Source organism: Dendrobates tinctorius, unplaced genomic scaffold, assembly GCF_039654945.1.
Source record: "Dendrobates tinctorius isolate UK_male_01 unplaced genomic scaffold, ASM3965494v1 ptg000028l, whole genome shotgun sequence".
In the NCBI taxonomy this organism is placed as follows: Eukaryota; Metazoa; Chordata; class Amphibia; order Anura; family Dendrobatidae; genus Dendrobates; species Dendrobates tinctorius.
In genome coordinates this window covers 79377671-79405665 of record NW_027361696.1, presented here as the reverse complement: position 1 = coordinate 79405665, position 27995 = coordinate 79377671, and the positions used below count along the sequence as shown (strand labels likewise).

The following is a 27995-nucleotide window of genomic DNA, read 5'->3' as shown; positions in this document are numbered from 1 at the left end:
TCCAGAAGTTGGAACCATGGCGCACAACAGAGAGTAGTGTTTAGTCTCTTTCTGATCCAAGGCCTACTGTTCTACGATCAGAAGAATTGACTGGTCAGAATCTACTGTACTACAGACTTCGTGGCACAGCTTACTACACATGAAGCCATTATTCTATCTGACGTCGCCAGGTATCCAGACCTAGACCGCAACACAGAAGCCGTTATTCTGTCTAATGCTGTCAGGTATTCAGACCTAGACCGCAAACACAGAAGCCGTTATTCTGTCTAATGCTGTCAGGTATTCAGACCTAGACCGCAAACACAGAAGCCATTATTCTGCCTAATGCTGTCAGGTATTCAGACCTAGACCGCAACACAGAAGCCATTATTCTGCCTAATGCCGTCAGGTACCCAGACCTAGGCTGCATTGCAGAAGCCGTTATTCTGCCTAATGCCGTCAGGTACCCAGACCTAGACTGCAACACAGAAGCCATTATTCTGCCTAATGCCGTCAGGTACCCAGACCTAGACCGCAACACAGAAGCCATTATTCTGCCTAATGCTGTCAGGTATTCAGACCTAGACCGCAACACAGAAGCCATTATTCTGCCTAATGCCGTCAAGTACCCAGACCTAGACCGCAGAACAGAAGCCGTTATTCTGCCTAATGCCGTCAGGTACCCAGACCTAGACCGCAGCACAGAAGCAGTTATTTGGCCTAATGCCGTCAGGTATTCAGACCTAGACCGCAACACACAAGCCGTTATTCTGCCTAATGTCATCAGGTATCCAGGCCTAGACCGCTCCGCGGCTCAGAAATGGCGGTCTCCTATACTCTTCTCCGGGTTTTCTACACGCTGATTTGTTCACAGGATACTTAGAGCAGATTGCAGCTGGGCTATATCCGCTATCCAGTCTGCAAACGCATCACCTACCAGGTACAGTAGTTCAAACGGCCGTATTACTGTGGAGATGTGTCTGGGGTTGACTTCTTCAGTGGTACTGGTGTTCTGTACCGTATTCAGGTGAGTTAGACACTCTAGCCTTTGCCTAAGCTCCCGCCTAATCGCCACTCGAGGTGAGGTCCCGGCATTTATTGCTCATGGCGGGCTACAGCTGCGGTTAGAAGCCACTTTCAGGTGAGTCAAAGACACCTCTCAGCTAAATATTTCATTGTCAATAACATCTGTGGCTTGTTAACAGTTAAACGTAAGCACTACCATGTCCAAACAGAACGGATCTCTGTCCCACAGAGCGGATCTTGGTAGCAACATAACTGGATACTCCACCTTCAGGTGGGTCAGACTCTCTCGTGTCAGGTACGGATGGTCGCGGTTTTAATGCGGCATGCTCTGTACCCTAAGTGTGAGTTGCTCCACAGGAGTTTTTTTGCCATCTTCTGATCAGTTTACTGTACTGTCCAGAAGCTATCTTTACTGTCGGTGTTTTCCGCCTATCTTTAATGTTTGGCAAACTGTAGGTTATAACTTCTAGCCTGCCCTAACGGCCTTCGAGCTACCACAATACCTAAGCTCCTTATCTGTCGTAACTTACCTATTCTTTCTTACAGACGCCGAGTAAAGCCTCCAGCAGCTCAGACATGTGACTTCTGACCGTGACCGGGAAAAGTATCCCACCTCAGACAGGAGTGGGATCTAACTCTGCGCAAGCATCGACCGGAGTAGAAAGCTGCTCCAGTCTTGGATCCAAGGATGAGTGTGGTGATAACGCGTTTCTTCCTTCGGCTAGTATTGTATCTTTTCACTGTTATCCTGTTGTCTTAGACTTAGGCTAGCGGGTCTACACACCGTAATCTCCTCCCTGCTCCAGAGGGTCCAGGATGGATTCGGTCGTTTACATCGTCATACAGATTGACCTGCCTTTCGTCAGCCTAGTTGTCTTCTGGTGTCTATTTGATTTACCTAGACCCAACTTTCCTTACATAATCCATGTTTTGCATGGACTTTCCTTGCTCGACTAATCACTTTTCTAAGTCCAGCTACGCTATTTATTTCCATATCCACCTTCATCCCGGTATGCTGGGTTTATCTTCCTTTTGATCTCAAAGTCATCCAGTAGTCTACGTTCTACCTCCTTAGTCGAGCAAATCAGTTGTCCTTTCATAGCCATCCTGAGCCTACATCGCGGCGATGAGATCGATTATCTCCTGGTTCCATTCAGTACGTTTTCAGTGTTCGGCTCTTTCGCAGGTTCTCAGTGGCCTGTTCTCAGGTCTTGTCATTTTCTCACAGAACGGCCTTCAGCCGTTTCCAAACAAGAGGGCGCCTTAGTATATCACTTTCCTCCCGAGCCCTTCGTAAATTAGACTACTTCTGCGACTACGAACCCTCCGGTTCCAAGTCTCCCACTTCTACGGTCCTTCCGCTCCCAGAAGTGCATCCCTCAGAGATTCCAACGGCAAATTCACACAGTAGTTGGCAAGGTCAACCTTGAAACCATCCGCCGCTATATCGTGTCCTGCCTTAATCTCCACCCGGGCTACAAGGTTGTATAGCCACGTGGTCTAGCTTGCTCATCAGAGCATTCTTGCTGGGTACCGGTCGAAAAATTTGATCGTCCTCACTGTCCAAAATTTTCTCTTGCAGGAAACCTGAATTTTCGCCTCATCGTTCCCATCTAGGGGTTCATTTGGTTTTCTGTTTCACGAGCGAAATTCTTTCCAAAGAAGTCCCTCACCAGCTTCCCGTTCCTGCCGTGTGGCTCCAGTACGCTAAATTATTGGAGGTCACCGGAAGGACAAGCGCTGTCCTTCCTCAGGCTGAACCTCGTCGTTCTTTAGCGCTTTTTCCTCAGCATGCCTTTTCGGGATCTAGGATTGAGTCCATCCTTGTTCTCAGGAAAAAATTATTCTTAGTTCAGCATTTGCCTCCTGTGAATCACATGATTTTTCCATGGAGCTCTTATCCAGGTCCTGATTTCTTCAGGACTTTGCCGATATCTGCTTTTGCAACGGACAGGTTCATTTTCCTATTCAGTTGGTAGCCTTCCCTTTCAGGTTCTCCACCACTCCTAGGGCCTCACAGACTCTATAGCAGCTGTGGTACACTTCCTGTGGATCAAAGGTCCACTCTACATCACTCTAAATTCCCTTTCTTTCTTCCGCCTCGAACTTTTTCTTCGTGGCGCTCTCTCATCAGGCTACCTGGCCACAGCAACGGTTCTTATCAAGCTCCGGCTTGAAGTATTTAAGTCCTCTGGCCTCCAGGTCAGCCTCCGCTCGCGGAATCTGATCGACATTAGTAAGGTTGCCGGCTCAGGAACGACTGGTTCCTTTCAGTACGACGCACACTGGCCGGGCAGTGTGTGTCCTCCTGGCGGTACTCTTTGGGCCTTCTTCTGGCACCTCTGCAGTGCGATCATATGTCCTCCACAGGTCCATGAGGTTTTTCAGAGCCTATGCCTAGCTTCGGCAAGTGCCGGTCGGGGTGAAAAGACCTCGCAGGTGACCTTGCAGGTGACAAGGGTGACTTCCTCGTCCCGATTGGAGTTGTTGGTTGTTCCCTCCCCTTGGGGACTGCTTTGGGACCTCCCATGGTTTCTGTGTCCCCCAATGAAGCGATAGAGAAAACATGATTTTTAGTTACTTACCGTAAAATCTGTTTCTCTGAGCCTTCATTGGGGGACACAGCACCCTCCCAAGTTAAACAGCACGGTTTCCTGTATAATATTGTTACAGTATGGATATGTGTTTTCTGTGGTTTTTATCTCGTTTATAGATTGCTTCTCCTACTGCTTTCTCACTAACTGAACATCCTACTTCCTGTCGGTGGGGTGTACACTGCGGAGGAGGAGCTAACTTTTTTTCTGCATAGTGTCAGCCTCCTAGTGGCAGCAGCATACACCCATGGTTTCTTTGTCCCCCAATGAAGGCTCAGAGAAACAGATTTTACGGTAAGCAACTAAAAATCCTGTTTTCTCAAGTTCTGCTTTATTTTAGCAGAACATGCAATTCTTTGCTCTGAATAGTAGCAAAAAAGATCCAAGCCAGAAATAGTAAGCAGTTTTATATTGCGCACAATTCATGAACCACATGTGCCATTTTGAAGAATTTGGGACCAAGAAAAAGTAAATGAAAGGTGACTTTAACCCCTTTCTGACCTTGGGATGCAATAGTACGTCCAAGGTCAGATCCCCCGCTTTGAGGGCTCCGGCGGTGAGACCGCCTCAAAGCCAGAACATGTCGGCTGTCTTGAACAGCTGACATGTGCCCGCAATAGGTGCAGGTGGAATCGCGATCCACCCGCGCTTATTAACTAGTTAAATGCCGCTATCAAATGCTGAAAAAAATCAAAACGTCAGAATTCCTTTTTTTTTTTCGCCGCGACATTGCATTAAAATGCAATAATGGGTGCTCAAAGGATTGTATCTGCCCAACCTGAGATCCCGAAAAATGGAAATGCTACGGGTATGGGAAAATGGCGCAATTTTTTTTACCACTTAGATAAAAATGAACCTAGACATGTTTGGTGTCTATGAACTCGTAATGACCTGGAGAATTATAATGGCAGGCCAGTTTTAGCTTTTAGTGGACCTAGCAAAAAAAGCCAAGTGTGGCATTGCACTTTTTTTGCAATTTCACCGCACTTGGAATTTTTTCCCCGTTTTCGAGTACACGACATGCTAAAACCAATGGTGTTGTTGAAAAGTACAACTCGTCCCGCAAAAAATAAGCCCTCACATGGCCATATTGACGGAAAATAAAAAAGTTATGGCTCTGGGAAGAAGGGAGCGAAAAATGAAAATGCAAAACCGAAAAAAGCAGGGGTCATTAAGGGGTTAAAAAAATCAAAAACACAAATAATGATTCAGGCCCATAGTTTGGGTATATATCCTGCATACAGAATATATATTATGTAAAAAATCATATATATAACAAGGGAGTGGTTATAGTCTGAAGCTGCGTTTTATTTTTCTGTCCTTCACAGAATACGATAGACACCTTGAACATGGGCGTGGATCAGTTCGAAAGCGAGGTGGAGTCTTTGTCGGTACAAACGCGGAAAAAGAAAGGGGACAAAGATGTGAGTTCACGTCATGGAACAAAAAAACGTGTTTCTTTACAGATACGAGGGGCTGCTGATAAGTCTTTGGCTTTACCCAGAAAGAAACGAGATGTGAAGCTAAGGCCGGTTTCACATTTGCGCTTTATAGCGCAGCGACGGCCTGCGCACGGCCGCCGCTAAGCCCCGCCCCATCCGGTCATCGCCGCCTACTAGCGCACATGGACGCTTGCGATCTGCGCACCCTATCTTTAGCATAGGGTGCGCAGATCGTGCGCTAGCAGGATTTTGCCGTGCGCTGCGCACTTTTGAAGGTGCGCCCCGAAATGTAACATGCTGCGTTCGGTGCACATGGGCGCACCTTCAAAAGTGCGCAGCGCACGGCAAAATCCTGCTAGCGCACGATCTGCGCACCCTATGCTAAAGATAGGGTGCGCAGATCGCAAACGTCCATGTGCGCTAGTAGGCGGCGATGACCGGAAGGGGCGGGCTGGGGGGGGGCTTAGCGGCGGCCGTGCGCAGGCCGTCACTGCGCTATAAAGCGTAAATGTGAAACCGGCCTATAACATTTATTCCACATACTCTCCACTGATGTCAGCACACTTCGTACATCAGTATTTCAAGTCCTGTAAGCCTTGCAAAAAGAAGGATTTCGGTTATGCCTCAAACCTGGCATCCGTAACAGCCATGGCATCAGAAATGTTGTGAAATTTGGTATCCTAGAGGTATTTCGTCAGGTTTGGAAACGGATGATAGTCTGAGGGAGCTAGATCTGGTGAATAAGGTGGGTTGTCAACCAGCTGGAAGCCTAGCTCCGCCAGTTTAGTCTTGGTCGCTTGTGCAGTGTGAGCGAAGGCGTTGTCTTGCAGGAACAAGATTCCTTTGGACAGTTTGCCGCGCCTTTTGGCTTTGCTTTAGCTGAAATTTGCCGAATCTCCAGTATGAGTTTGTGTACAGCATCGACGATTTTCGGAGCAACAACCACTCTCGGTCGTCCAGGACGTGCTTGCTGAAGTGGTCCATTTTAAATTTGGCAACCGAGTTCTAAGCTGTAGAATATAAAGGTCATTGATTCCCCCCCAATGTCTGCGACGTATCACCATGAATATCCTTCGTGGACTTTCCTTAAAGAAACAAGAATTTTATCACTCCTCTGCTCTCATTTGCTGTGAATATCGCATTAGACTCCGCCATTTTGTTTTCCTGCGTGCGTAGGGACACTGTTGCCATAAGCTGAAAAACACAAAAACTTATCGGCAGCCTCTTGTACTGTGACTCTGTTTACACGTTCAGTATTTGGTCAGTATTTTACATCAGTATTTGTAAGGCAAAGCCAGGAGACGAACAATCAGAGGAAAAGTGTAATAGAAACACGTCACCACCTCTGTATTTATCATCCACTCTGGTTTTGGCTTACAAATACTAGTGCAAAATACTGACCGTGTGGATGTGGCCTTAGGCTTCATTCAGACGTGCTTGATTTTCTCCTATGTAAAAACATGGATGTTGTGGATCGGATTTTCATCAGTGTGTCAGCCCTTACCATCATTGTTTCATCAGCGATTTTCACAGACTGAAAAATAAATTCCAATGTTAATCACTGACATTATACGGACTGTACACGGATGCCCACCCGTGCCCGTGCCTTCTCGATGACTGTCCTAGAGCTGTAATGGGACATTTTAGTCTGCAGCACAGATCAGAAATGAACATCATCTCCATGGGATTATTATTATTCATATTTCATAACAATAAGTGTGTGTGTGTGTGTGTATGTATGTATATATATATGTGTATATATATTTATGTGTGTGTGTATGTATATATATATATATATATATATATATATACATACACTAAAGGTAAATGTATAACATATCTCTAATATTCTCGCTACCATGAAAAGTAGAGGAAGGGTATTTACATCCGTTGTGTGCACTTTTTTTTTTCTTGTTCTGCGGCATCGTCTGTGACTGGCAGCAGAAGCAGGACAGGATCGAGGGACTGAAAAAGCACATAGAGAAACATCGGTACCACATCCGAATGCTGGAAACCATTCTGCGAATGTTAGACAACGATTCGATCAATGTGGACGCCATCAGGAAGATTAAAGATGATGTAGAATACTACGTGGACTCTTCGCAAGATCCAGACTTTGAAGAGAACGAGTTCCTGTACGACGACCTTGACTTAGAAGACATTCGTAAGTGGCATGAGTAGATGATGGACTTGTACTCTTGTCTAGTTTAGCTGCTCCTTTTAAACAGAGGCACAAATTCACCTGATACGCCGTTTGGCTTCTGTTCACACTGGTAGGAAATTTTAGATAGAAAAAAAAAAAAATCAGTTGCAGATTTGAAATTTGCACCACGAGTCATTTTCTGCTTAGATATTTTAGCACTGAGTGTGGATGAGATTTACTTCGTTTTTTTTAGTGCAGTCTCCTACGATTCTATGGGAAGCCTGAAAAAATGCATATGATAAAATGTATGTAAAAAAGCTGCATAATAAAAAATGAAACTTCGCAATAATCAGAGCCAGTGCGGACACCCGCAGGATAAGCGCGCAGTATTTTCATGCCTGGGTACATGGCCTAAAGCTTTGCTGCAATTTTTTTAAAGACAAAAAGCAGCATGAATTCAAAGTGGTCATAAAGCACTTTAGGTCTTTTGTAGAAAACTTACAAAAAAAATCTAATTGATTACTGACTGAATGTAGATGAGCAGGATTGTAATTGGCTCTCCACAGCTGTGCTCGTTGGTGGACACCATGCATCCTCGTTTATCCCTGAGCATATTGCCATGTGCAGAGCAGCCGGAGTCTCCAGGCAGGTTTTCGTCCTGTAGGAACACATGGGTCATGCCGCATTCTCACGTGACTTGTTTTTCTCCACTTCCAGCACAGGCGCTGGCAGCTACTTCCCCACCAACCCACAGTCATATGGAGGATGAGATCTTCAACCAATCTAGCAGCACTCCCACCTCCACGACATCAAGTTCTCCTATTCCACCCAGTCCTGCCAATTGCACCACAGTAAGTTCCTTCACCAACCACCAATCGTTCTGTTTTATGACATTTTATTATAACATGTACATTTTTGCAGGAAAACTCTGAAGATGACAAGAAAATCCGAGGCCGGTCGACAGACAGCGAGGTCAGCCAGGTGAGTGGAAGCCTCACATTTCTCGCTTCATTTCATCTCCCATCTCTATTGACTGTCTTGGGTGAAGTACCGTCCCTGATGCACAGACTGGCCATGGGTCTCCTGGCCCGAACATGACTGCCTCCTAAGCGGCTGTCAGGTGTAAGTGTAAGGAGACGGATGACGGTGCATGCACCATGGTCCATGCACAGACCTTTGGATTTGGCCTCTCCATTTCAAGTGTGTAAATTGGGGTTTAGCACCACCCTTTTTGTGCTTTTTAACCTTTTACTGGTACATCAAGACTTAAAAAAATAAACCTTTTTTGTGGGAATGTTTACCCTATGACGTTTTCAACCAGAAAAAGGAGCAAATATTTGCAAAATGTGCAGGGGTCCTTACTGTTGTTCTCTTTCCATAGCTTTCATTTCAATAGGACAGCAGTTAAGGAAACGTACCTGACTGCCTCCGATTCTTTTTAGGACGTTATTTACATTATCAATACATTCATTCATTTAATATTTTCCTCCAACAACACTTAGATTGCTATTCTAAAAAATAGAAGAGTCCGCCTATCACCATAGCGTATAGCTGTGCACTTCCACGAGCGGTTTCATTTTTTTTTTTTACTTTTAGTACAATTTATTGTACTATCACCTGTATTTGGTTAAACTGGTGGCATAAAAAAATAAATCTCAATAATGCTTTTCTCACCACACAAATGTCTCATAAGTTTAACCTTTGCCATTTATAACATATCTGTACATGTCCTGGGTTGAGGTACCTTTTTTAATATTTCCGCATGAGGACACACACGCAGTTTTGCAGATTTTATGTAAGAAAAGATAATGCTCACCTCTGCTGGCAATTCCTGATATCCTATGAAGGCTTCTATAGTGATATCTAATGTGCATGCTGTGTAAAACAGGTCAATTTCCAGACTGAAAATCAAAGCAACCAGTAAATATATAGATTGCAATAATCCTGTCCATTTTGCTGCTGCTGTAGACTTTCCATCCGGATATCTGCAGAATATCCACACTGTCTGAACATGCCCTAGTAAGAGTCTACGGTGTGGTAGGGGTCTACATACAGCACTTCATAAACTACATGTGCCATGTTTGCTGGCAGAACTCTGCTGAAGTGATTCTCACATCTTTGCACGATTGCTGCATTTTGTATAATTTCCATTTGTAGGTTACTTCCAGGACCCTTTTTAATCTGTAAGGTATATTGTGCCACCAAGTCTATATTCTCTTGTTTTTCTTTTGCAGAACTGCATTTCAGTTCATGCAGGGAGTTTTGGCATCCTCCTAGCATTATGGAGTATATGTGTATTTCCTTTTAAAGTGTAGCAGGGTTTTTACATTTTTTTTTTAGTCACCAGCGAAGAACGGTTCTAAAAGTCTCCATAATAACCATCATCCGCAGTCTCCTGCCGTGACGCCAAGTTACCAAATAGGAAGCAGCTCCAGCACGTCATCTCTGGGGAACGGGCCGGGTACAAACAGCAATGGAGCGGTATCAAACAGCAGCAGTACGAGCTGCAACAGCAGCACCAACAGCAAAAACAACCCGTCCAGCGGACACACGGCTGGTACACCGACACCTTACGCGCAGGCAGTGGCTCCTCCACCATCTAGTACAAATACATCCCAGCCGAGGCCCCCCAGCACCCAGCAAAACGCAAGCAAGCAAAATGGAGCAACAAGTAAGGCTTAGTCCCCCCACATGTATGCGGTGTAGATCTGCCGTTATGTATATGTGAAAGTGCAGAAAATCGGAAAAAACTCATTCCTCCTACTCCACAATCTGTATTAACACAACAAAAAAATTAAAATATGTATCTAGTATTATGGATTGTTGAATAGGAATTAATGGTTTTTTCTACAAATCCAGAAAAATCTGCAACATGTGATGCAAATTTTTGTTGAAAATTCAGAATGTTTTCTAAACTTGCCGCTCCTTACACTGGTAGTAGTGATCAGTTGGTTCAGATGATGCAAGCCTAACATATATGGCCAGCTTTACTGGGCTGATTGCTGTGGTTCTGATAAAATCTGTTGTATCAGTGTGAGATTATCCCTATGGGAAGTAAATCATGAAGCTGTGCAGTGTAGGGTCTGCCTCCATGTAGCTCAGCCTGACCTGTGATTAAGGGGTCCCGCCCATCAATCACAGGTTGAGCTAGTCTGCCTAATGAACAGAGGCGACTTGTAAATTGTCAGTGTTCCTGGTTCAGTATCTGGCTGTCCATGTGTAGGAGGAAAAATGTAACCTTCAGGCTTAACAAGTGGAAGTAAATAGTTTTGCCACTTACAAAGTTTGCCATTTCTTTTCCTCCAGGTTATAGCTCAGTTGTAGCAGAAAATTCAGCGGATACTGCACTAAGTAATAGCAGTCAGTCACAATCCAGCCAGTCTGTGATTCACAACCCACCGACCAGCACTGCGTGAGTATCAAAAAGTTCTTGTGACCCTTATATTTCTGGTGTGTATGTATATGTGCTTGTGATGCTTGCATGATTTTTAAGACCTGTAAAAGCCCCGGCTTTAGACTTCAGATCCTGAGGACTGAGCAGGTCTCTTGGAACAATCACTCTGGAATCACAGTCCTAGTGATCTGCTGAGTATTAAGGCTCCTTTATGCAATTGCTGCATGTTAGTATAATACTGGCCTGTGTTTTGATGCAGATTTTAGTATTTATCCACGGGACGTGTGAATATAGTCCTGGTTCACTGAACTTTTTACTTTTTTTTTTTTTTTTTTTTTTTGTATGTGCAAATGCTGAATGAATCCATAGGTTTTCAGGTGGAGGAATTGCGAATGCTTGTTGAGCGGTATGCATCAGAAGTTAACACTTGAGGAATCTTCCCAATGGATATGGTGTGAACAGTGCCTTAATTGTTTTAACGGACTGTCATAAAGTCAGAGTTGGCTCATCTCCTCTTCCAGAGGTCTGTGGAGCAGAAATTGATACACCACAGAATGGGAAATGAGTCGCTGTGTCTGATAATGATGTCACTGTTTTGTTTTCAAGTTTGTGTTTGTTTTTTTTTGTTTGTCTTTTGCTTTTAGAAAAGAGACAAACAGTGTATCGCAGACAGCCAGCAGTAGTAGTACCAGCACTGGGCCCAGCTTACTATTGCCCTTAAATGTAAATCCTCCTAGTTCGCCAACACCGAGCTTCAGTGACCCCAAACCCAGCCAGCCACTACTAAACGGGCCTCCTCAGTTCAGCTCCACACCAGAAATCAAGGTAAAACCATCTGGCAAGCCAACAAAACTAAAGGGAACATGTTTCTACTAATTAGCGTTAAATACATCCTTAGAGGTAATTTGTAGCACAATTCGCACTCCTGAAAAACGTGTTTATATGGTGATGTTGCTCTATGAAAGATGTTCACACCTTTTAGGCTGTGTGCGCATGTTGCGTTTTTGTAAGCGTTTCTGCAACGTTTGAGTGGGATCAGACGCTGCAGAAACGCTTAAAAGAAGCTTCCCATTAAATTTCATGCATTTTTGTTTTTTGTGCCTATGCGTGCGTTTTCAAACGCTCAGAAAACGCTTAGCGGCTAAAAATGCAGCATGCTCATTAATTGCCTCATTGCTCTGCGTTTTTAGCCATTTCCAATGTTCCCAGAAACCACGCGGGGAAAAAAAACACATGGTTTTTATACAAAAATCGCGCAAAAAACACGGTTTTTGGGGAGGAGTCCGGTTTTCTGAGCGATTAAAAACACTAACGTGGGCACATAGCCTTGCTGTCTAATCTTTTACTCCTTGACTAAAATATCAATGTTCTCAATTTGTATGCAAATAATAAAACATCCCTATTTTACTGCAGCCTTGTGACTCCTCAAATCTGAGGTCCTGCTGATGTTGTTTGCATACTTCCGGATATATTCTGACTAGACATGTCTGGCCTCACTCAGTTCACTTGCGTTGAGCAAGTCTAGTCAGCACATGACCGCGTGTATGCAAATCACATACTTGCGATTTATGCACTTGACACCGGAGAATCCTTGCAGTGTAAGGATTCACAAATCTGCAGTCACATAGTAGGTACAAACTTGTAGCTTATGGTTGGAAAACTTTAAGTGCTCTGGGAGTGTCAAAGTACTTCCTAAGCCTCACCGGAAGGTGGATTATTCTGACATTCCCTTTAAACATACCCTTGATAAAATAAGCACTCGCATGAAAGAGGAAATGACTTTTACATTGTCCTTCCAGTCATATCGCTGTGCTGCACCACAGAATAGTCACTGTCTTCTCACTGCTGGCGCACACACTCCAGTTGCCGGATGGAGCATGCTAGCTGCGAGAGACTAGTCCCTGCGAACCCAGTTTGCCATGACACTATATATCATTAACTGTCATTGAGCTGTGACCCATAAACATACGTATACTCACACTTGTGAAACCCTCGTTCATTTTGTGACGGTGGATATATTTATTTTAATAAAATATATATTTTTTTCCCTTCCTTTAGGCACCTGAGCCTTTAAGTACACTTAAATCCATGGCGGAACGTGCAGCTATTGGAACGAACTTGGAAGATCCAGTGCCTACTATTCTTATGGGTGATCGAGCTAAAGGTTAATTTCTGATAGTTACTGCTAATAATTTAATTTTATGTACATATATACAATCCAAAATAACAACCAATAAAAAGGTATTTGTTTTTATTAAGTATTTTGTGTATGCATTTACTTTTTTTTTTTTTTTTTCCCCTCCCCCCAAACCCTCCTAGAAATTCTTCTCACTACAACCACAACACAGCCTCCCGCAACTCAGCCCTCAACTCAGCTTTCAGAAGTAAACATCCCTCTTTCGCTGGGTGTGTGCCCGTTGGGTCCTGTTCCCCTTACAACAGATCAGCTTTACCAGCAAGCAATGGAAGATGCAGCGTGGCATCATATGCCTCACCCCTCGGATTCAGAAAGGATACGGTGCGACGTAAAGTTTTATGTGGGAAAAAAAGTTGCCTTTTTTTTTGAAAAAGCATATACTGGATTTTGTAACTGGCTTAAGAATTTTTGTGACCATGCCATAAATATTAAATGTGCATTAATGACTGTATTTACATCTCTACTTATAGCTGCGGCAATTTGTTTAGTATTGTATTAGAACTTTGTGTCTGCTAATCTTTAAAAGGCAATACCTCCCCCGGAATCCGTGCCCGACGCCGCAGTATCACCACCAGATGCCCCCGCCTCATTCGGACACAGTAGAATTCTACCAGCGACTTTCCACAGAGACACTCTTCTTTATCTTTTACTATTTGGAGGTATGATCCATCTGGTATTCTTTGCCTGTGTTACCCAACTTTCACTTCATGGGCTAAAACGTCAAATGATCAGTGCGCTGTCTGTGTCTTCTATTCTGTTGCTAGATGTGTTGACTGCTGATAGGTGGGACTGCCAGATGGCAGACCCCTACCGAATATAAGCTATTTATTTATTTTTACCCCTTATTTTGATAAGCGCTTTCTGATCTGTTCACCCCTTGCACCTTTTGTATGATTTCTGGACACTTAAGAATTTTGTAACGTTTTTTGTAATTCTTGGGTTCAGTTTGGACCAGATTTTAAAGGGTTAAGGTACTGTCATACTAAGTGATATTGCTAGTGATATCGCTGTCTGATACTTACCTACGACCCGCTCCCCCGCTGCTTATCGCTGATCACGCGAGAACGTTCAGGACCACTTCTCGTCGTCTGCTTCCTGTGGAGAGACGAGCGACGCGTGGACACGGGCGGGAGGACGCAGGATCGCCTAGTGTGACAGGTAAGTAGCGATCCCTGACCCCAGCGATGTCACTAGTGAGATCTGCCTGTGTGGCAGCTCACTAGCGACCACTTAGCGATGTACCAGCGATCCTGACTGCGTCATATCGCTGGTCGGGATCGCTGGTACATCGCTAAGTGTGACAGTACCTTTACCCACATTTTTACCCATCAGTGCTAAAAACTGCTCTGAAGGCAAAAGAGTTGTGTGTGCAGAGCAGTGTGTGGGTGTAAAAAGTCTTCGGCACCGTGAGCTTTAGAAAAGATTTTAATCGATCGCTAGAGGTCAAAGTAAGAAAGGAAAAGAGACATTTTAAGTTACAAACATAAATGACACAATGTTGTGCTTTGATGCAAAGTTGCTTGGATGTGATGTCTGAACACTGGCCGGATGGTGAAAAGCATTAATGCGCTAGAATGGCTTACTGAAAATTTTTGTTCATTAGCTCCCTATATGCTAAAGTCCAAGAACAAGAAAAAAGTAAAGGCCATAAAATAAAGTCCTCTGTTTGTTTGTTTTTTTTTTTTCATTTACACATTTTGTCTGATTTGCCAACCAGTAGGCTCCATTTTAGATATGATCATGTACAACAAATCCAGCAGATTCTCAAGTCCATGTTTCCTCTTTTCCAGGGCACTAAAGCACAGTATTTAGCTGCTAAAGCTTTGAAAAAGCAGTCGTGGAGGTTTCACACCAAATACATGATGTGGTTCCAAAGACACGAGGAGCCCAAGACGATAACTGATGAATTTGAGCAGGTTTGTGACATTATCGTACTTGACAGTCCAGCACAGGACTATAGTTGGTGTTGGCATTGCGCAGTATGGGCCTGTGCCTTCTCCCCACCGATTTTTGTGCTGCATGTGACCAGGATTGTCCAGGTTGACCTTATGGTGCTAGTTTCAGTGGCCCCTCCAGAATTCACTGCACATATACCCTGTCGTACGTTCACATGACCATTCATGACAACGCTTGTTCTGCAGAAGGCTTTCCTTCACAAGAATGAGCCTTTCAGAATGAGGAAAAAGGCTGCAGTTTGAGTAAGGGTATGTGCACACGTTGCAGAAAATTTCTGCACAAAAACCTGAATCCCTTCCCAGAAACCGCACCTATTTTTCCGCGGCGGTTTTTGTGCGTTTTTTGCGCGGTTTTGATGCGTTTTTTACCGCAGCGGTTTCTAAAAGCATGGGAGAAGCCTAAACCGCGGGGAAAAAAACCGCAAAATTAATGTGCATGCTGCGATTTTTACCGCGATGCAGTTTTTTCGTGGTAAAAAACGCATCAATGTGCACACAAAGTGCAAAATGCATAGAAATGACTGCAGCTTATTTTTAGCGGTTTTATAGTGAAAACCGCGGTAAAAACCGCTAAAAAAAACGCTGTGTGTGAACACAGCCTAAGTGCTAGATTTTCCTGCCCCATGGGAGGAGGGGGAAAAGAAAACAAAACTTAACCCCTTAAAGGGTTATTTTGAAAGGCATCTTGCTATCCTATGAATAAGAGGGTAACTTTCTGACCGCTACGATAACCAGAGTTGACGTCCATTTCATGCACTGTCAAGCGCTCGCCAAACTACTGTCTGTTATGCGAGAAATTTGCACCCAGTTTTTGGGATTGCTAGGAGCCATGGTGATCGAAAAGTTATTCCCTAAGCCGTGAATAATTTTTCAAACTGGAGAACACTAAGTGACTTCTATCTGGAGTAGGGTCAGCTCGCTGCAAAATGTCCAGTGTGACTGTTGCTGATCATGCAGGTTCAGCTGTAACCGACTGTCAGGATCCGTTGCAGTGGCTGGGATCAGAGATGACCATAGCATCGAAGTAGTTTAACAGGGGACGTGTCCCCCTCATTGGTGCCTTTTTTAGTTTATGCTCTATGTAGGGGTAAAACCATGACCCATTTTGGGATATTTTCAGACTAAAGCTGGGATCACACTAAAGTCTGTGATGCGAGAAACTCGCATGAGTCTCTCGCATCAACATCTGGCACTCGGGACCGGAGCTGCGGCTGCATAGAAATACATGCAGCAGCAGCTCTGGTCCTGAGTGCCAGCGGCAGTGCTGGGTGTTGATGCGAGAGACTCGTGCGAGTTTCTCGCATCACACACGGTAGTGTGATCCCAGCCTAAAGTTGAGAAATGCTGACTAAGGCCTACTGTGGAAATTATCTACATCACTGCTCTAATGATTTGTGTTTTTTTTTTTTTTTTTTTTGTCTTCCCTACAGGGGACGTATATTTACTTTGACTATGAAAAATGGGGCCAGAGGAAGAAGGAAGGGTTCACGTTTGAATACCGTTACCTGGAAGACCGTGACTTACAGTGACCTCTCAAACACACTCAACCTTCCAGTTTCACATGGGCAAACCGTGACCGGGGAAATAAGAGGGGAGGGGCAGAAGACTTCAAGTCTCATTCCCAAGAAGAGTTGGGAGGAGGGGAAATTCGGACAAACACTTTAATGCATGCAGTTACAAAAAGAAAAATCTATTAAATGGGATTAGATTGTGCGTGGTGGTGGAGACAGGAGAAGAACGTGATCAACACCCAACATCTCAAACACCCTCTTGACTTTTCAGAAGAATTAAAGGACAAGAAGTAGAGTAAAAAATTTTTTTAATGTATTTGGTTGAAATGTAAAAAAAAAAACTAAATGAACAAATTGCATAAGTCTTTTGAAAAGAGGAAGGAAAAGCTATTCTTCCCCTCCTGGTTATTGCTGCAGGGGGGAAGTTCTTGTCTCTCGACCCAGACGGGTTTCTACTGGCTGCCATCCGTTTTGTTTTTTCTCTTTAAATAACAAGAAAACTTTTTCTATCATTTTGTCCCTTTTTTTTTTTTTTGGCAGATACTGGATCTTTGTTTTTGATAACAAGTGCATCAAAATTTAAAGTGTTTTATTTTTTATTTTCCACCCTCCCTTTTGCCACTTACCCTCCCCTCCCCTCCCATCCTCGATACACGTATCTGTACCGATGGAATTAATGGTATGGAAAGCTGGTTTAAAATATTTTTCGTAACCTATTTTCATTTTGGAAAATATTTATGAATAAATAGTTTTATATGATGTCTTCTCATGCAAGAATGTTAATGTGGCTCAAGTTCTTTCTCTGCTATATGCAAAGGAACATGTGTCCAAAAGATAAAAAAAAAAAAAACTGCACAATCCATCATACTAAACCAAACAGTGCATTTAGGCACTACATAATATACATTAAACAGTTTAATGGGTATGAAGAGGTAGGACACCTTATTTTTATTTTTTACAAGAAAACTAGATTTTAGAAGCTGACACTTGCACCAAAAATGGGTCCAGCCTGTTGAATGGATGAGAACTAACCCCAAGATCTTTGAACCCAACCTAACGGCAAATTTGCTTTTGTTAGAAAAGGATACAAAAAAAAAAAAAAAAAAAAAAAAATCTCACCCCTTCTCCAGTCTCCGATTCAGGGGTTTGTGTGAGCAATGCTTCTAAGGTAGAAGATCTCTGCACAGTTAATATTCCAGAACCTCTGTGCTGTGTAATATCTCTTCAGTGCTTATTATTTAGGCTGCACACTGTCTGGCATGAGCTGTGGCCTCTGGTTATGTGACCCACAATGACTTCATTGCTGGTCCTTCTACACCTCTGTTGCTTCCTGCTCATGATTGGTCAGTGTCCTTGAGGTAGAAGTACGTGCCCACAGTGAACAATATTGCACTTAGCGTTATTTAACTCATTAGGTGCCAAATATTTGATTGCTAATTTCTCGAGGCAAAAAATTACAGTGGTCTGCTTTGCAGCTTGCTGTTACTTCAGTGTCTAGCTGAACATGACACATTTGGTGAAAGGTCCTCTAATACGCCAAGATTCCCACCATAAAAGACCTGGACTAAATTGATTTGAAAAGACACTTTAATAGTTTGGCCAATGTATATGCTGTATGAATGTCCTGTTTTAAACTTAACTTCATTTATTATAAAACATTGTCTCACCAGAATTACAGCATATGCAAAAGGACAGGCTGTACATGTCCGACCTGGTGCAGGTCCCTTATCTATCTTCAGAGCAGAAGTCCCCCCCCCACCCCCACCAAACCTGGCAGACATGTTACAGGGATTCTTGTCAGCACATAACTGTTCAAACAAAGCACACGTGCTCAGTGCATCATGGCGTGGGCAAACATTTTAAGGGCACCATCTATCTCCACCCCCTTCTTCTTTTGACAGCTCTATATTCATAGAGCCAGCCAGAGAAGGGAGGAGAAAGATGGAAACCAAGCAGGTGGGAAGGTGCAGTTAAAGAAGTACTCCAAGATCCTATCCCAATATGTAGGTGCAATAATATTGGAAATGTCATATAGTGTTCTTCTGATTCACCATGTCGCTTACCCCATGTCCAGGGCATTGCAGTGCTTAGATTTCCATGGTTATGTCCACTGGCAGCTGTCACTATAAGAGTGGTCATAACCATGGCTACCTAAACTAGTGCAAACCGTGACCGGGCAGTTGACATAGCAAATCAGAAGTACTATACTACATTTCTGTTTGAAGGTATTTGCTAATATTACACCTACTACATATTGGAATAGAAATACCTCTTTAAATGTTTGGCCCTGCCATTATGAACCAAGCGCCTGTACTTTGTCAGCACAGAATGACTGGTCAGACTAAGTCCCTTTTAAACAAGGCGACTACTGGCTAAAAGTAAACCAACTGACCATGTTTGGATGTGTAAATTCTCATTTATGGGTATCAAATTATCAGCTGATTATTAAAAGGGGTTGTCCAGGCTTGGCGGGGAAAAAGTGTCCCATAACTGCACACCGTACACTGTCACACAACATGATTCCCCAGTGTGACCACCTGTATACTATTTGCGTACTTCCAATCATGCGCTGAATACACACAGAAGTGGATTGAGAGTAGCCGGACACATCCCTTGTCACCACAAGTATATAAATTTCATCCATGTGGTTGATCCAGCTGCTAATCTCACCACAAGTATATAAATTTCATCCATGTGGTTGATCCAGCTGCTAATCCAGACCCTCCTAATTAGCAGCAGGATTGACACAGAACCTGGTTTCTATATCGCTGGGCCTCTGTTCACATATTACCATTGTTCTTCCCGCACTTTGGGTTTTCGCGCCAACTGAGGGTTGAATTGAGAGTTGTATCGTCTCTTTCTGTCATCCATCTCCTGTTCTGGAGCAGACTGCTCCTTTTTACCAGACATCAGAGCGGCAGCACGTGCCCTCTCTGCAGCTTCTCTCTTCAGCCGCTCCTGTCTCAGCTGCTCCATTGATGGCTTGGATGCCCTACATGGAGGAAGACGCGACGTTAGACATCTGAGCGATAATGGTGCATTACTCCTGATTATTCCTTAGTTGTTGGGTTACTGGTAGGTAGAAGGGTGCATCTTATTCAGAACATCTTTTGCTACATTCGTATTTTCATTTTTTTCTGCCAGGTATTTATCTATATTTGTTCCAAGCTGAATACATCCACAGGGAACATAGTCCCAGGGTTCGCACATAACCCGGGGTCTCCACCAAATACTCTCCCTGCACAGAATGGTTCTTTCTTTATTACTCTTAAGAAATGGACCTTCCTTGACAAAAGGTTTCTAGCTTTTTTTTATTATTTTAAAGGGTTTGTCCAGCAGTGTCAGCACTGGCTCTCCCAGGGCTCATATGACATTGTCATGCAATCTCTGAGGCCAGTCATAGTTGGCTTCACTCTTCTCTTTCAGACTAAATATAAGTATCTGGAGGAAATGAGAGAGCAGCCACAACTCCCTCCAGATGTCAATTACATGCATAAGAGAAGAATGAAGCCAGTGCTGATTATGTCACGTGATCACTGCTGCCAATGTCACGCGATCACAGGGAGCAGTACAGACACCACTGGAGGTAAAAGTGAACGACCCCTTTTAGGAAATTGCATAAAAAAATTTCTAGCTATACCTTTGGCAGCGGATTAACCCATTAGGCATACACAATGGGAAAAGCTGCTTACATTCTGACTTCTCAGCTGTCATCAGTGCGAAATATAAAACCCAATTCTGGTCACTACTTATTCTATACACGTGAATTGGGGAAGGAAAAATAAAAAGGTAACAGGACTTCATCACTAACCTGAGAGGAGCAGTAACTCCTTGGCTATTTAGTGGGTACACGTACAAGGTGCACTATGGCTCCACACTCACCCCTTCTCATTTCTTTGCTCCTTGTGCCTCTTTTTCTCTCCCGTTTTCTTACGAAGGTATTTCTCCATTTCATTCATTGGGTCCAGAATCCCCTTCAGCTTTTCATCCTTTGCTGGTTCCTCTTTTTCCTTCTGACGGGCAGGAACCTCTTGGTACCAGGGACGAGACGTCTGGGCTTCAGCCGCACTTTGTCCCAAATAGGTCAGAATTCCCAAAGCTTTTTCTTGACGTTCCTAGGACAATCAATAATGACCATGTAGGGGTTAATTTCCATGATGAGCATTGTCTAATGGAGCAGAATGCATTACCTTCTCTTTACGCTTCTCCTCCTCATACTCCTTGTTTCCGCGGGTGGTTCCCTTTCCCTCCAACACATCTTGAAAGAAATTGATGTGGCCGGACTCCTCGCTCAGCTCCACCACTGCTGACCTCTCGGTGGATGACGCCTCTGGTAAGGACAGGCGGGACTTTTTACGAAGAAAATCAGTACGAGCCTAAAATGGAAAAAGGATGGAGACAAATGATGGGACATTGCGACTCTTCCACCTTATCATCTTCGTCTGTTATTATGTTCATGGTATAATATCAGGGGACGAATATTCTGGAAAGCTTAATTCTATGCAGGTTTCTGAGCACAGAGCAGCAGTGGCGGTGCACCGGAAGCCGCCATACTACTTCCATTACCCCTGAATCCTCACAGTGGAGCATGATGGCGGCAGCGCTCAGTACCTGGGTTCATCTGTGGTCAAGAAAGACGCACTGATACTGAGCCCACAGCAATGGGGCCCCAATACCATGCGTGAAACATTTCACAGCTGAGGAACGGGCGTAAAGGGTTAATCCCTACTCCCATAATTAGGGGCTGTCGGATAGAGGGTGGAAATACAAGCATTACAATTTTCAGTTTTTCTCAACATATTAAAACATTGACATCTTATTGCCATGGACACCGACCACCGCTGCAAGACACAAGAGGCTGGATGGGTGTTACATGTGTGACTGCAGAGGCCTGCACCCAGCACTAGAACGGGGGTCCCAACAGAGTCAGACCCGCAGCCCTCAGAGCCGCCAGCATGGAGCTCAACCATCCTACTGTTCTGGGGCAGGTCTAATATTAGATAAGACACCAAATTTAGCAATACAAAACACTCAGGTCCTAGCCGTGTGAACAGCGCCAATACTGACAATTAGGAAAACTAGATAAACCCAGTTAGTCTGACTCTTGCGCACCTCCTGCTCTGCTAGCTCCGCCCTCTTCCTGCGCTGTCGCTCCTCCTCCGCGGCTTGGCCTTCATCCCTCCGCACCCGCGCAACGTTGTCCTTATTGCGCACGTGCCAGCTCTTTTTCGGCAGAATATTCATCCTGAAGTCACGTGGGTGCCGACCTGTAAGCCTCGCCTCTGTCCTCCTTCCTCACACAGTGACGGACGTGTTCGTCCCGGCCTCCGTACTCTCACGCTTCTCTCTGTTCTGCTCCTGCAGTAAATCCAACTCTTGTTTACAGATTCGTCGCTTGCTTACCAGCGCGATTTAGCGACGATAGGCTCACCAGCAGGCTACATCATAACAACGCGCCTCTTCTTCATTGGCCGATTAAGAAAGTCACGTGGAGGCAGTGTGTCACGTGGTTGAAATACTCTTAGCGGTTTTCCTGTGTTGGCCATATTTGTTTTGGGAAGTGATGTCTGAAGTCATGGTCTGTGAGGGCGCTTGGCGATAAATACAATCCTTAGCGTGGTACCTAAAGCATGAACTGGGCGTCACGCTGATATGGCGACTGAGCCATATGGAGGGTACTGGGAAGTAGAGCAGGGCGCTAAGTGGGCGGTTCTGACTCCTAGCATCGGTGCAGTATAATTACACAGCGCCGTGCTGTGGCTGTGACTGGTTCTGCAAGGTGTGTAGAATGGCACAGCGTCGTGCGGTTGCCGTGACTGGTACACAGGCCGTAACCGGTACTGCAAGCTGTGAAGCATTGCACACCGCCATTGCTGTGGCCGTGAATGGTACTGCAAGCTGTGAAGAATTGTACTGCAAGCTGTGAAGAATTGCACAGCAGCGTGCTGTGGCCGTGATTGGTACTGCAAGCTGTGTAGCATTGCACAACGCCGTGCTGTGGCCATGAGTGGTACTGCAAACTGTACAATTGCACAGCGCCATGCTGTGGCCGTGAATGGTACTGCATGCTGTGTAGAAATGCACAGCGACGTGCTGTGGCCGTGAGTGGTACTGCAAGCTGTGTAGAATTGCACAGCGCCGTGCTGTGGCCGTGAATGGTATTGCAAGCTACGTAGAATTGCACAGCGCCGTGCTGTGGCCGTGATCAGTACTGCAAGCTGTGTAGAATTGCACAGCGACGTGCTGTGGCCGTGAGTGGTACTGCAAGCTGTGCCAAATTGCATATCGCCGTGCTGTGGCTGTGAATGGTACTGCAAGCTGTGTAGAATTGCACAGCGCTGGGCTGTGGCCATGATCAGTACTGCATACTGTGTAGAAATGCACAGCGACGTGCTGTGGCCGTGACTGGTACTGCAAGCTGTGCCAAATTGCACATCGCCGTGCTGTGGCTGTGAATGGTACTGCAAGCTGTGTAGAATTGCGCAGTGCCGTGCTGTGGCCATGAATGGTACTGCAAGCTGTGTAGAATTCCACAGCGCCGTGTTGTGGCCGTGAGTGGTACTGCAAGCTTTGAAGAATTGCACAGCAACGTGCTGTGACCGTGACAGCTACTGCAAGCTGTGTAACATTGCACAGCGCCGTGCTGTGGCCGTGAGTGGTACTGCAAGCTGTGTAGAATTGCACAGCAACGTGCTGTGGCCGTGATCAGTACTGCAAGCTGTGTAGAATTCCACAGCGCCGTGCTGTGGCCGTGAGTGGTACTGCAAGCTGTGTAGGATTGCACAGCGACGTGCTGTGGCCGTGACAGGTACTGCAAGCTGTGTAGCATTGCACAGCGCCGTGCTGTGGCCGTGAGTGGTACTGCAAGCTGTGTAGGATTGCACAGCGACGTGCTGTGGCCGTGAGTGGTACTGCAAGCTGTGCCAAATTGCACATCGCCGTGCTGTGGCTATGAATGGTACTGCAAGCTGTGTAGAATTGCGCAGTGCCGTGCTGTGGCCATGAATGGTACTGCAAGCAGTGTAGAATTGCACAGCGCCGTCCTGTGGACGTGAGTGGTACTGCAAGCTCTGTAGAATTCCACAGCGCCGTGTTGTGGCCGTGAGTGGTACTGCAAGCTTTGAAGAATTGCACAGCAACGTGCTGTGACCGTGACAGGTACTGCAAGCTGTGTAGAATTGCACAGCGCCGTGCTGTGGCCGTGATCAGTACTGCAAGCTGTGTAGAATTGCACAGCGACGTGCTGTGGCCGTGAGTGGTACTGCAAGCTGTGTAGAATTGCACAGCGCTGTGCTGTGGCCGTGATCAGTACTGCAAGCTGTGTAGAATTCCACAGCAACATCCTGTGACCGTGACAGGTACTACAAGCTGTGTAGCATTGCACAGCGCCGTGCTGTGGCAGTGAGTGGTACTGCAAGCTGTGTAGAATTGCACAGCGCCGTGCTGTCGCCGTGATCAGTCCTGCAAGCTGTGTAGAATTGCACAGCGACGTGCTGTGGCCGTGAGTGGTACTGCAAGCTGTGTAGAATTGCACATCGCCGTGCTGTGGCTGTGAATGGTACTGCAAGCTGTGTAGAATTGCATAGCGCCGTCCTGTGGCCGTGAGTGGTACTGCAAGCTGTGTAGAATTCCACAGCGCCGTGTTGTCGCCGTGAGTGGTACTGCAAGCTTTGTAGAATTGCACAGCACCGTCCTGTGGCCGTGAATGGTACTGCAAGCTGTGAAGCATTGCACAGCGCCATGCTGTGGCCATGACCATTACTGCAAGCTGTGTAGAATTGCACAGCAGCGTGCTGTGACCGTGACAGGTACTGCAAGTTGTGTAGAATTGCACAGCGCCGTGCTGTGACCGTGACAGGTACTGCAAGCTGTGTAGAATTGCACAGCAACGTGCTGTGACCGTGACAGGTACTGCAAGCTGTGTAGCATTGCACAGCGCAGTGCTGTGACCGTGACAGGTACTGCAAGCTGTGTAGAATTGCACAGCGACGTGCTGTGGCCGTGAGTGGTACTGCAAGCTGTGCCAAATTGCACATCGCCGTGCTGTGGCTGTGAATGGTTCTGCAAGCTGTGTAGAATTGCGCAGTGCCGTGCTGTGGCCATGAATGGTACTGCAAGCTGTGTAGAATTGCACAGCGCCGTCCTGTGGCCGTGAGTGGTACTGCAAGCTCTGTAGAATTCCACAGCGCCGTGTTGTGGCCGTGAGTGGTACTGCAAGCTTTGAAGAATTGCACAGCAACGTGCTGTGACCGTGACAGGTACTGCAAGCTGTGTAACATTGCACAGCGCCGTGCTGTGGCCGTGAGTGGTACTGCAAGCTGTGTAGAATTGCACAGCGCCGTGCTGTGGCCGTGATCAGTACTGCAAGCTGTGTAGACTTCCACAGCAACGTGCTGTGACCGTGACAGGTACTACAAGCTGTGTAGCATTGCACAGCGCTGTGCTGTGGCCGTGAGTGGTACTGCAAGCTGTGTAGAATTGCACAGCGCCGTGCTGTGGCCGTGATCAGTACTGCAAGCTGTGTAGAATTGCACAGCGACGTGCTGTGGCCGTAGGTGGTACTGCAAGCTGTGTAGAATTGCACATCGCCGTGCTGTGGCTGTGAATGGTACTGCAAGCTGTGTAGAATTGCATAGCGCCGTCCTGTGGCCGTGAGTGGTACTGCAAGCTGTGTAGAATTCCACAGCACCGTGTTGTCACCGTGAGTGGTACTGCAAGCTTTGTAGAATTGCACAGCGCCGTCCTGTGGCCGTGAATGGTACTGCAAGCTGTGAAGCATTGCACAGCGCCATGCTGTGGCCATGACCATTACTGCAAACTGTGTAGAATTGCACAGCAGCGTGCTGTGACCGTGACAGGTACTGCAAGCTGTGTAGAATTCCACAGCAACGTGCTGTGACCGTGACAGGAATTGCAAGTTGTGTAGAATTGCACAGTAGCGTGCTGTGACCGTGACAGGTACTGCAAGCTGTGTAGAATTGCACAGCAACGTGCTGTGACCGTGACAGGTACTGCAAGCTGTGTAGCATTGCACAGCAACGTGCTGTGACCGTGACAGGTACTGCAAGCTGTGTAGCATTGCACAGCGCCGTGCTGTGGCCGTGACTGGTACTGCAAGCTGTGTAGAATTGCACAGCAACGTGCAGTGGCCGTGAGTGGTACTGCAAGCTGTGGAGAATTGCACAGCGCCGTGTTGTGGCCATGAGTGGTACTGCAAGCTGTGTAGCATTGCACAGCGCCGTGTTGTGGCCGTGAGTGGTACTGCAAGCTGTGTAGCACTGCACATCGCCGTGCTGTGGCTATGCATGGTACTGCAAGCTGTGTAGAATTGCACAGCGCCGTGTTGTGGCCGTGAGTGGTACTGCAAGCTGTGTAGCACTGCACATCGCCGTGCTGTGGCTATGCATGGTACTGCAAGCTGTGTAGAATTGCACAGCGCCGTGTTGTGGCCGTGAGTGGTACTGCAAGCTTTGTAGAATTGCACAGCGCCATGCTGTGGCCATGACCATTACTGCAAGCTGTGTAGAATTGCACAGCAACATGCTGTGGCCATGAGTGGTACTGCAAGCTGTGTAGCACTGACAGCACAATGCTGTGACCGTGAATGGTACTGCAAGCTGTGTAGCATTGCACAGTGCCTTACTGTGGCCATGAGTGGTACTGCAAGCTGTGTAGCATTGCACAGCAACGTGCTGTGGCCGTGAGTGGTACTGCAAGCTGTGTAGAATTGCACAGCGACGTGCTGTGGCCGTGAGTGGTTCTGCAAGCTGTGTAGAATTGCACAGCGCCGTGTTGTGGCCATGAGTGGTACTGCAAGCTCTGTAGAATTGCACAGCACCGTCCTGTGGCCGTGAATGGTACTGCAAGCTGTGTAGCATTGCACAGCGCCTTACTGTGGCCGTGTGTGGTACTGCAAGCTGTGTAGCATTGCACAGCAACGTGCTGTGGCCGTGAATGGTACTGCAAGCTGAGTAGAATTCCACAGCGCCTTCCTGTGGCCGTGAATGGTACTGCAAGCTTTGCACAGTGCCATGCTGTGGCCATGACCATTGCTGCAAGCTGTGTAGAATTGCACAGCGCCGTGTTGTGGCCGTGAATGGTACTGCAAGCTGTGTAGATTTGCACAGCAACGAGCTGTGGCCGTGAGTGCTACTGCAAGCTGTGTAGAATTGCACAGGAACGTGCTGTGGCCGTGAGTGGTCCTGCAAGCTGTGTAGAATTGCACAGCAACGTGCTGTGGCCGTGACTGGTACTGCCAGCTGTGTAGAATTGCACAGCGCCGTGTTGTGGCCGTGAGTGGTGCTGCAAGCTGTGTAGAATTGCACAGCAATGTGCTGTGGCTGTCAGTGGTACTGCAAGCTTTGAAGTATTGCACAGCGCCATGCTGTGGCCATGACCATTACTGTAAGCTGTGTAGAATTGCACAGCAACATGCTGTGGCCGTGCGTGGTACTGCAAGAGCTTTGTAGAATTGCACAGCAAAGTGCTGTGGCCGTGAGTGTTACTGCAAGCTGTCTAGAATTGCACAGGAACGTGCTGTGGCCGTGACTGGTACTGCATGCTGTGTAGAATTGCACAGCAACATGCTGTGGCCTTGAGTGGTACTGCAAGCTGTGTAGAATTGCACAGCAACATGCTGTGGCCGTGACTGGAACACTTCCATTTATTGTAAGTGTTGCCCTTTGGAGTTGAAGCGATAGCAGAAATTGCAGGACACTTAGTATACAGAACCTCGCACTCTGCTGCGGGTGGTTTCTTATTCATTCAGTTTCTTATTCAGGGCTGAAGTTTTTGTATTCAGCTATTTTATTTTTTTTTATTTTTTTACAGGTTTAATAGTGAAAATCACACTAATAGAATACAATGACAATACAGTGAGGGGCCTTAATGTGAATACACTAAAGAGCAGCTAGAAAAATGATGCATCAAAATGGGCATCAAAGTGGCCACTGAAGGATGTTATTGAAAGAGTTAAATGACTCTGGGCCACTGATCTCACACCATCATTACTTGCATAGTGATGCCCCAACACTTTACAAAGACCCCAGGAAAAATATTGCCTAAAAGAATGCAGATCCCTGAATACATACATACCAATAGAATGAAGAGGAGCAGCATCCAATCCAGGTGAGAAATATATAAATTTATTCAGCCATGGTAAAATGCAACGTTTCAACCACCAAGTGGTCTTTTTCATGCTTGAAAAAGACCACTTGGTGGTTGAAACGTTGCATTTTACCATGGCTGAAAAAATTTATATATTTCTCACCTGGATTGGATGCTGCTCCTCTTCATTCTATTGGTATTCATGTGGTCCTGTTGGGTCTCTGGACGGTGAGCGTGCATCCCCCTGATCCTGCAAGTGCTGTTTGCCATTTTTCTTTTTATGTCCCTGAATACATACAGTCCCTGAACGGGGAGAGAACGTTGTTATAGATGACCAATACAGAGGGGCCACATTGACTACCTGGGCTCCGTCTGGGTTCTGTTATGTGTCCAACGGAAGGAAAAGCACAGCAGAATTTTGCCATTGATTAAAGGTTAGTAGGAGGAAAACGTGACGTGATCACAAAGATTTTCATAGAATGATGGCAACCATCAGAGATATGCACAGAAATAAGTACATATGTCTCTTCCTGCCACACTATACTATATATAGAGGATGTGTAGCTCCACAGAGGCTCAGTCGCCACAGAGGTACTGCACCTCCTCCTGAGGTGTGGTGCCCCACCATCCAGGTAAGGTGGAGACTCC

At 45.9% G+C, this 27995-nt stretch overlaps 2 protein-coding genes across 17 annotated transcripts in view; one reads left to right on the top strand and one right to left on the bottom strand.

Moving 5' to 3' along the window:
• Positions 1-17000, top strand: part of CNOT3 (CCR4-NOT transcription complex subunit 3) — a 93823-nt gene extending 76823 nt beyond the window's left edge. For 12 of the 15 annotated variants that reach the window (XM_073571041.1, XM_073571042.1, XM_073571044.1 and 9 more), the window contains 12 exons: positions 4928-5023; positions 6983-7205; positions 7902-8035; positions 8106-8165; positions 9525-9855; positions 10491-10596; positions 11223-11403; positions 12637-12742; positions 12898-13096; positions 13302-13434; positions 14566-14691; positions 16161-17000. In XM_073571041.1, coding sequence (XP_073427142.1) covers positions 4928-5023; positions 6983-7205; positions 7902-8035; positions 8106-8165; positions 9525-9855; positions 10491-10596; positions 11223-11403; positions 12637-12742; positions 12898-13096; positions 13302-13434; positions 14566-14691; positions 16161-16259 — 1794 coding nt within the window. In that variant the 3' untranslated portion in view covers positions 16260-17000. The remainder of the gene's footprint in view (positions 1-4927; positions 5024-6982; positions 7206-7901; positions 8036-8105; positions 8166-9524; positions 9856-10490; positions 10597-11222; positions 11404-12636; positions 12743-12897; positions 13097-13301; positions 13435-14565; positions 14692-16160) is intronic. The other 3 variants (XM_073571052.1, XM_073571053.1, XM_073571054.1) reach the window with 2 other exon arrangements.
• Positions 17001-17810: 810 nt separating this feature from the next.
• LENG1 (leukocyte receptor cluster member 1) lies at positions 17811-21753 on the bottom strand. 2 transcript variants are annotated; one of them, XM_073571056.1, is made up of 5 exons: positions 21673-21753; positions 21354-21599; positions 20432-20617; positions 20124-20356; positions 17811-19233 (listed from the first exon to the last, which is right to left on the bottom strand). In XM_073571056.1, the coding sequence occupies exons 2-5, from the start codon at positions 21483-21485 to the stop codon at positions 19029-19031; spliced, it is 756 nt and encodes a 251-aa protein (XP_073427157.1). In that variant the 5' UTR covers positions 21486-21599; positions 21673-21753; the 3' UTR covers positions 17811-19028. The 2 variants fall into 2 exon arrangements, with proteins under 2 accessions (XP_073427157.1, XP_073427156.1); XM_073571055.1 differs by lacking the exon at positions 21673-21753 and having other exon boundaries at positions 21354-21666.
• Positions 21754-27995: the final 6242 nt, after the last annotated feature.

Bases quoted from the DNA above. Each gene is read 5' to 3' on its own strand.
- LENG1 (XM_073571056.1), bottom strand. From the start codon at position 21,485: ATGAATATTCTGCCGAAAAAGAGCTGGCACGTGCGCAATAAGGACAAC. The intron at 20,618-21,353 runs GTGCGCAAGAGT...TTTCCATTTTAG, and splicing joins CGGAGCTAGCAGAGCAGGAG to GCTCGTACTGATTTTCTTCG. The intron at 19,234-20,123 runs GTGAGTGTGGAG...TCCTCCATGTAG, and splicing joins GAGCAAAGAAATGAGAAGGG to GGCATCCAAGCCATCAATGG.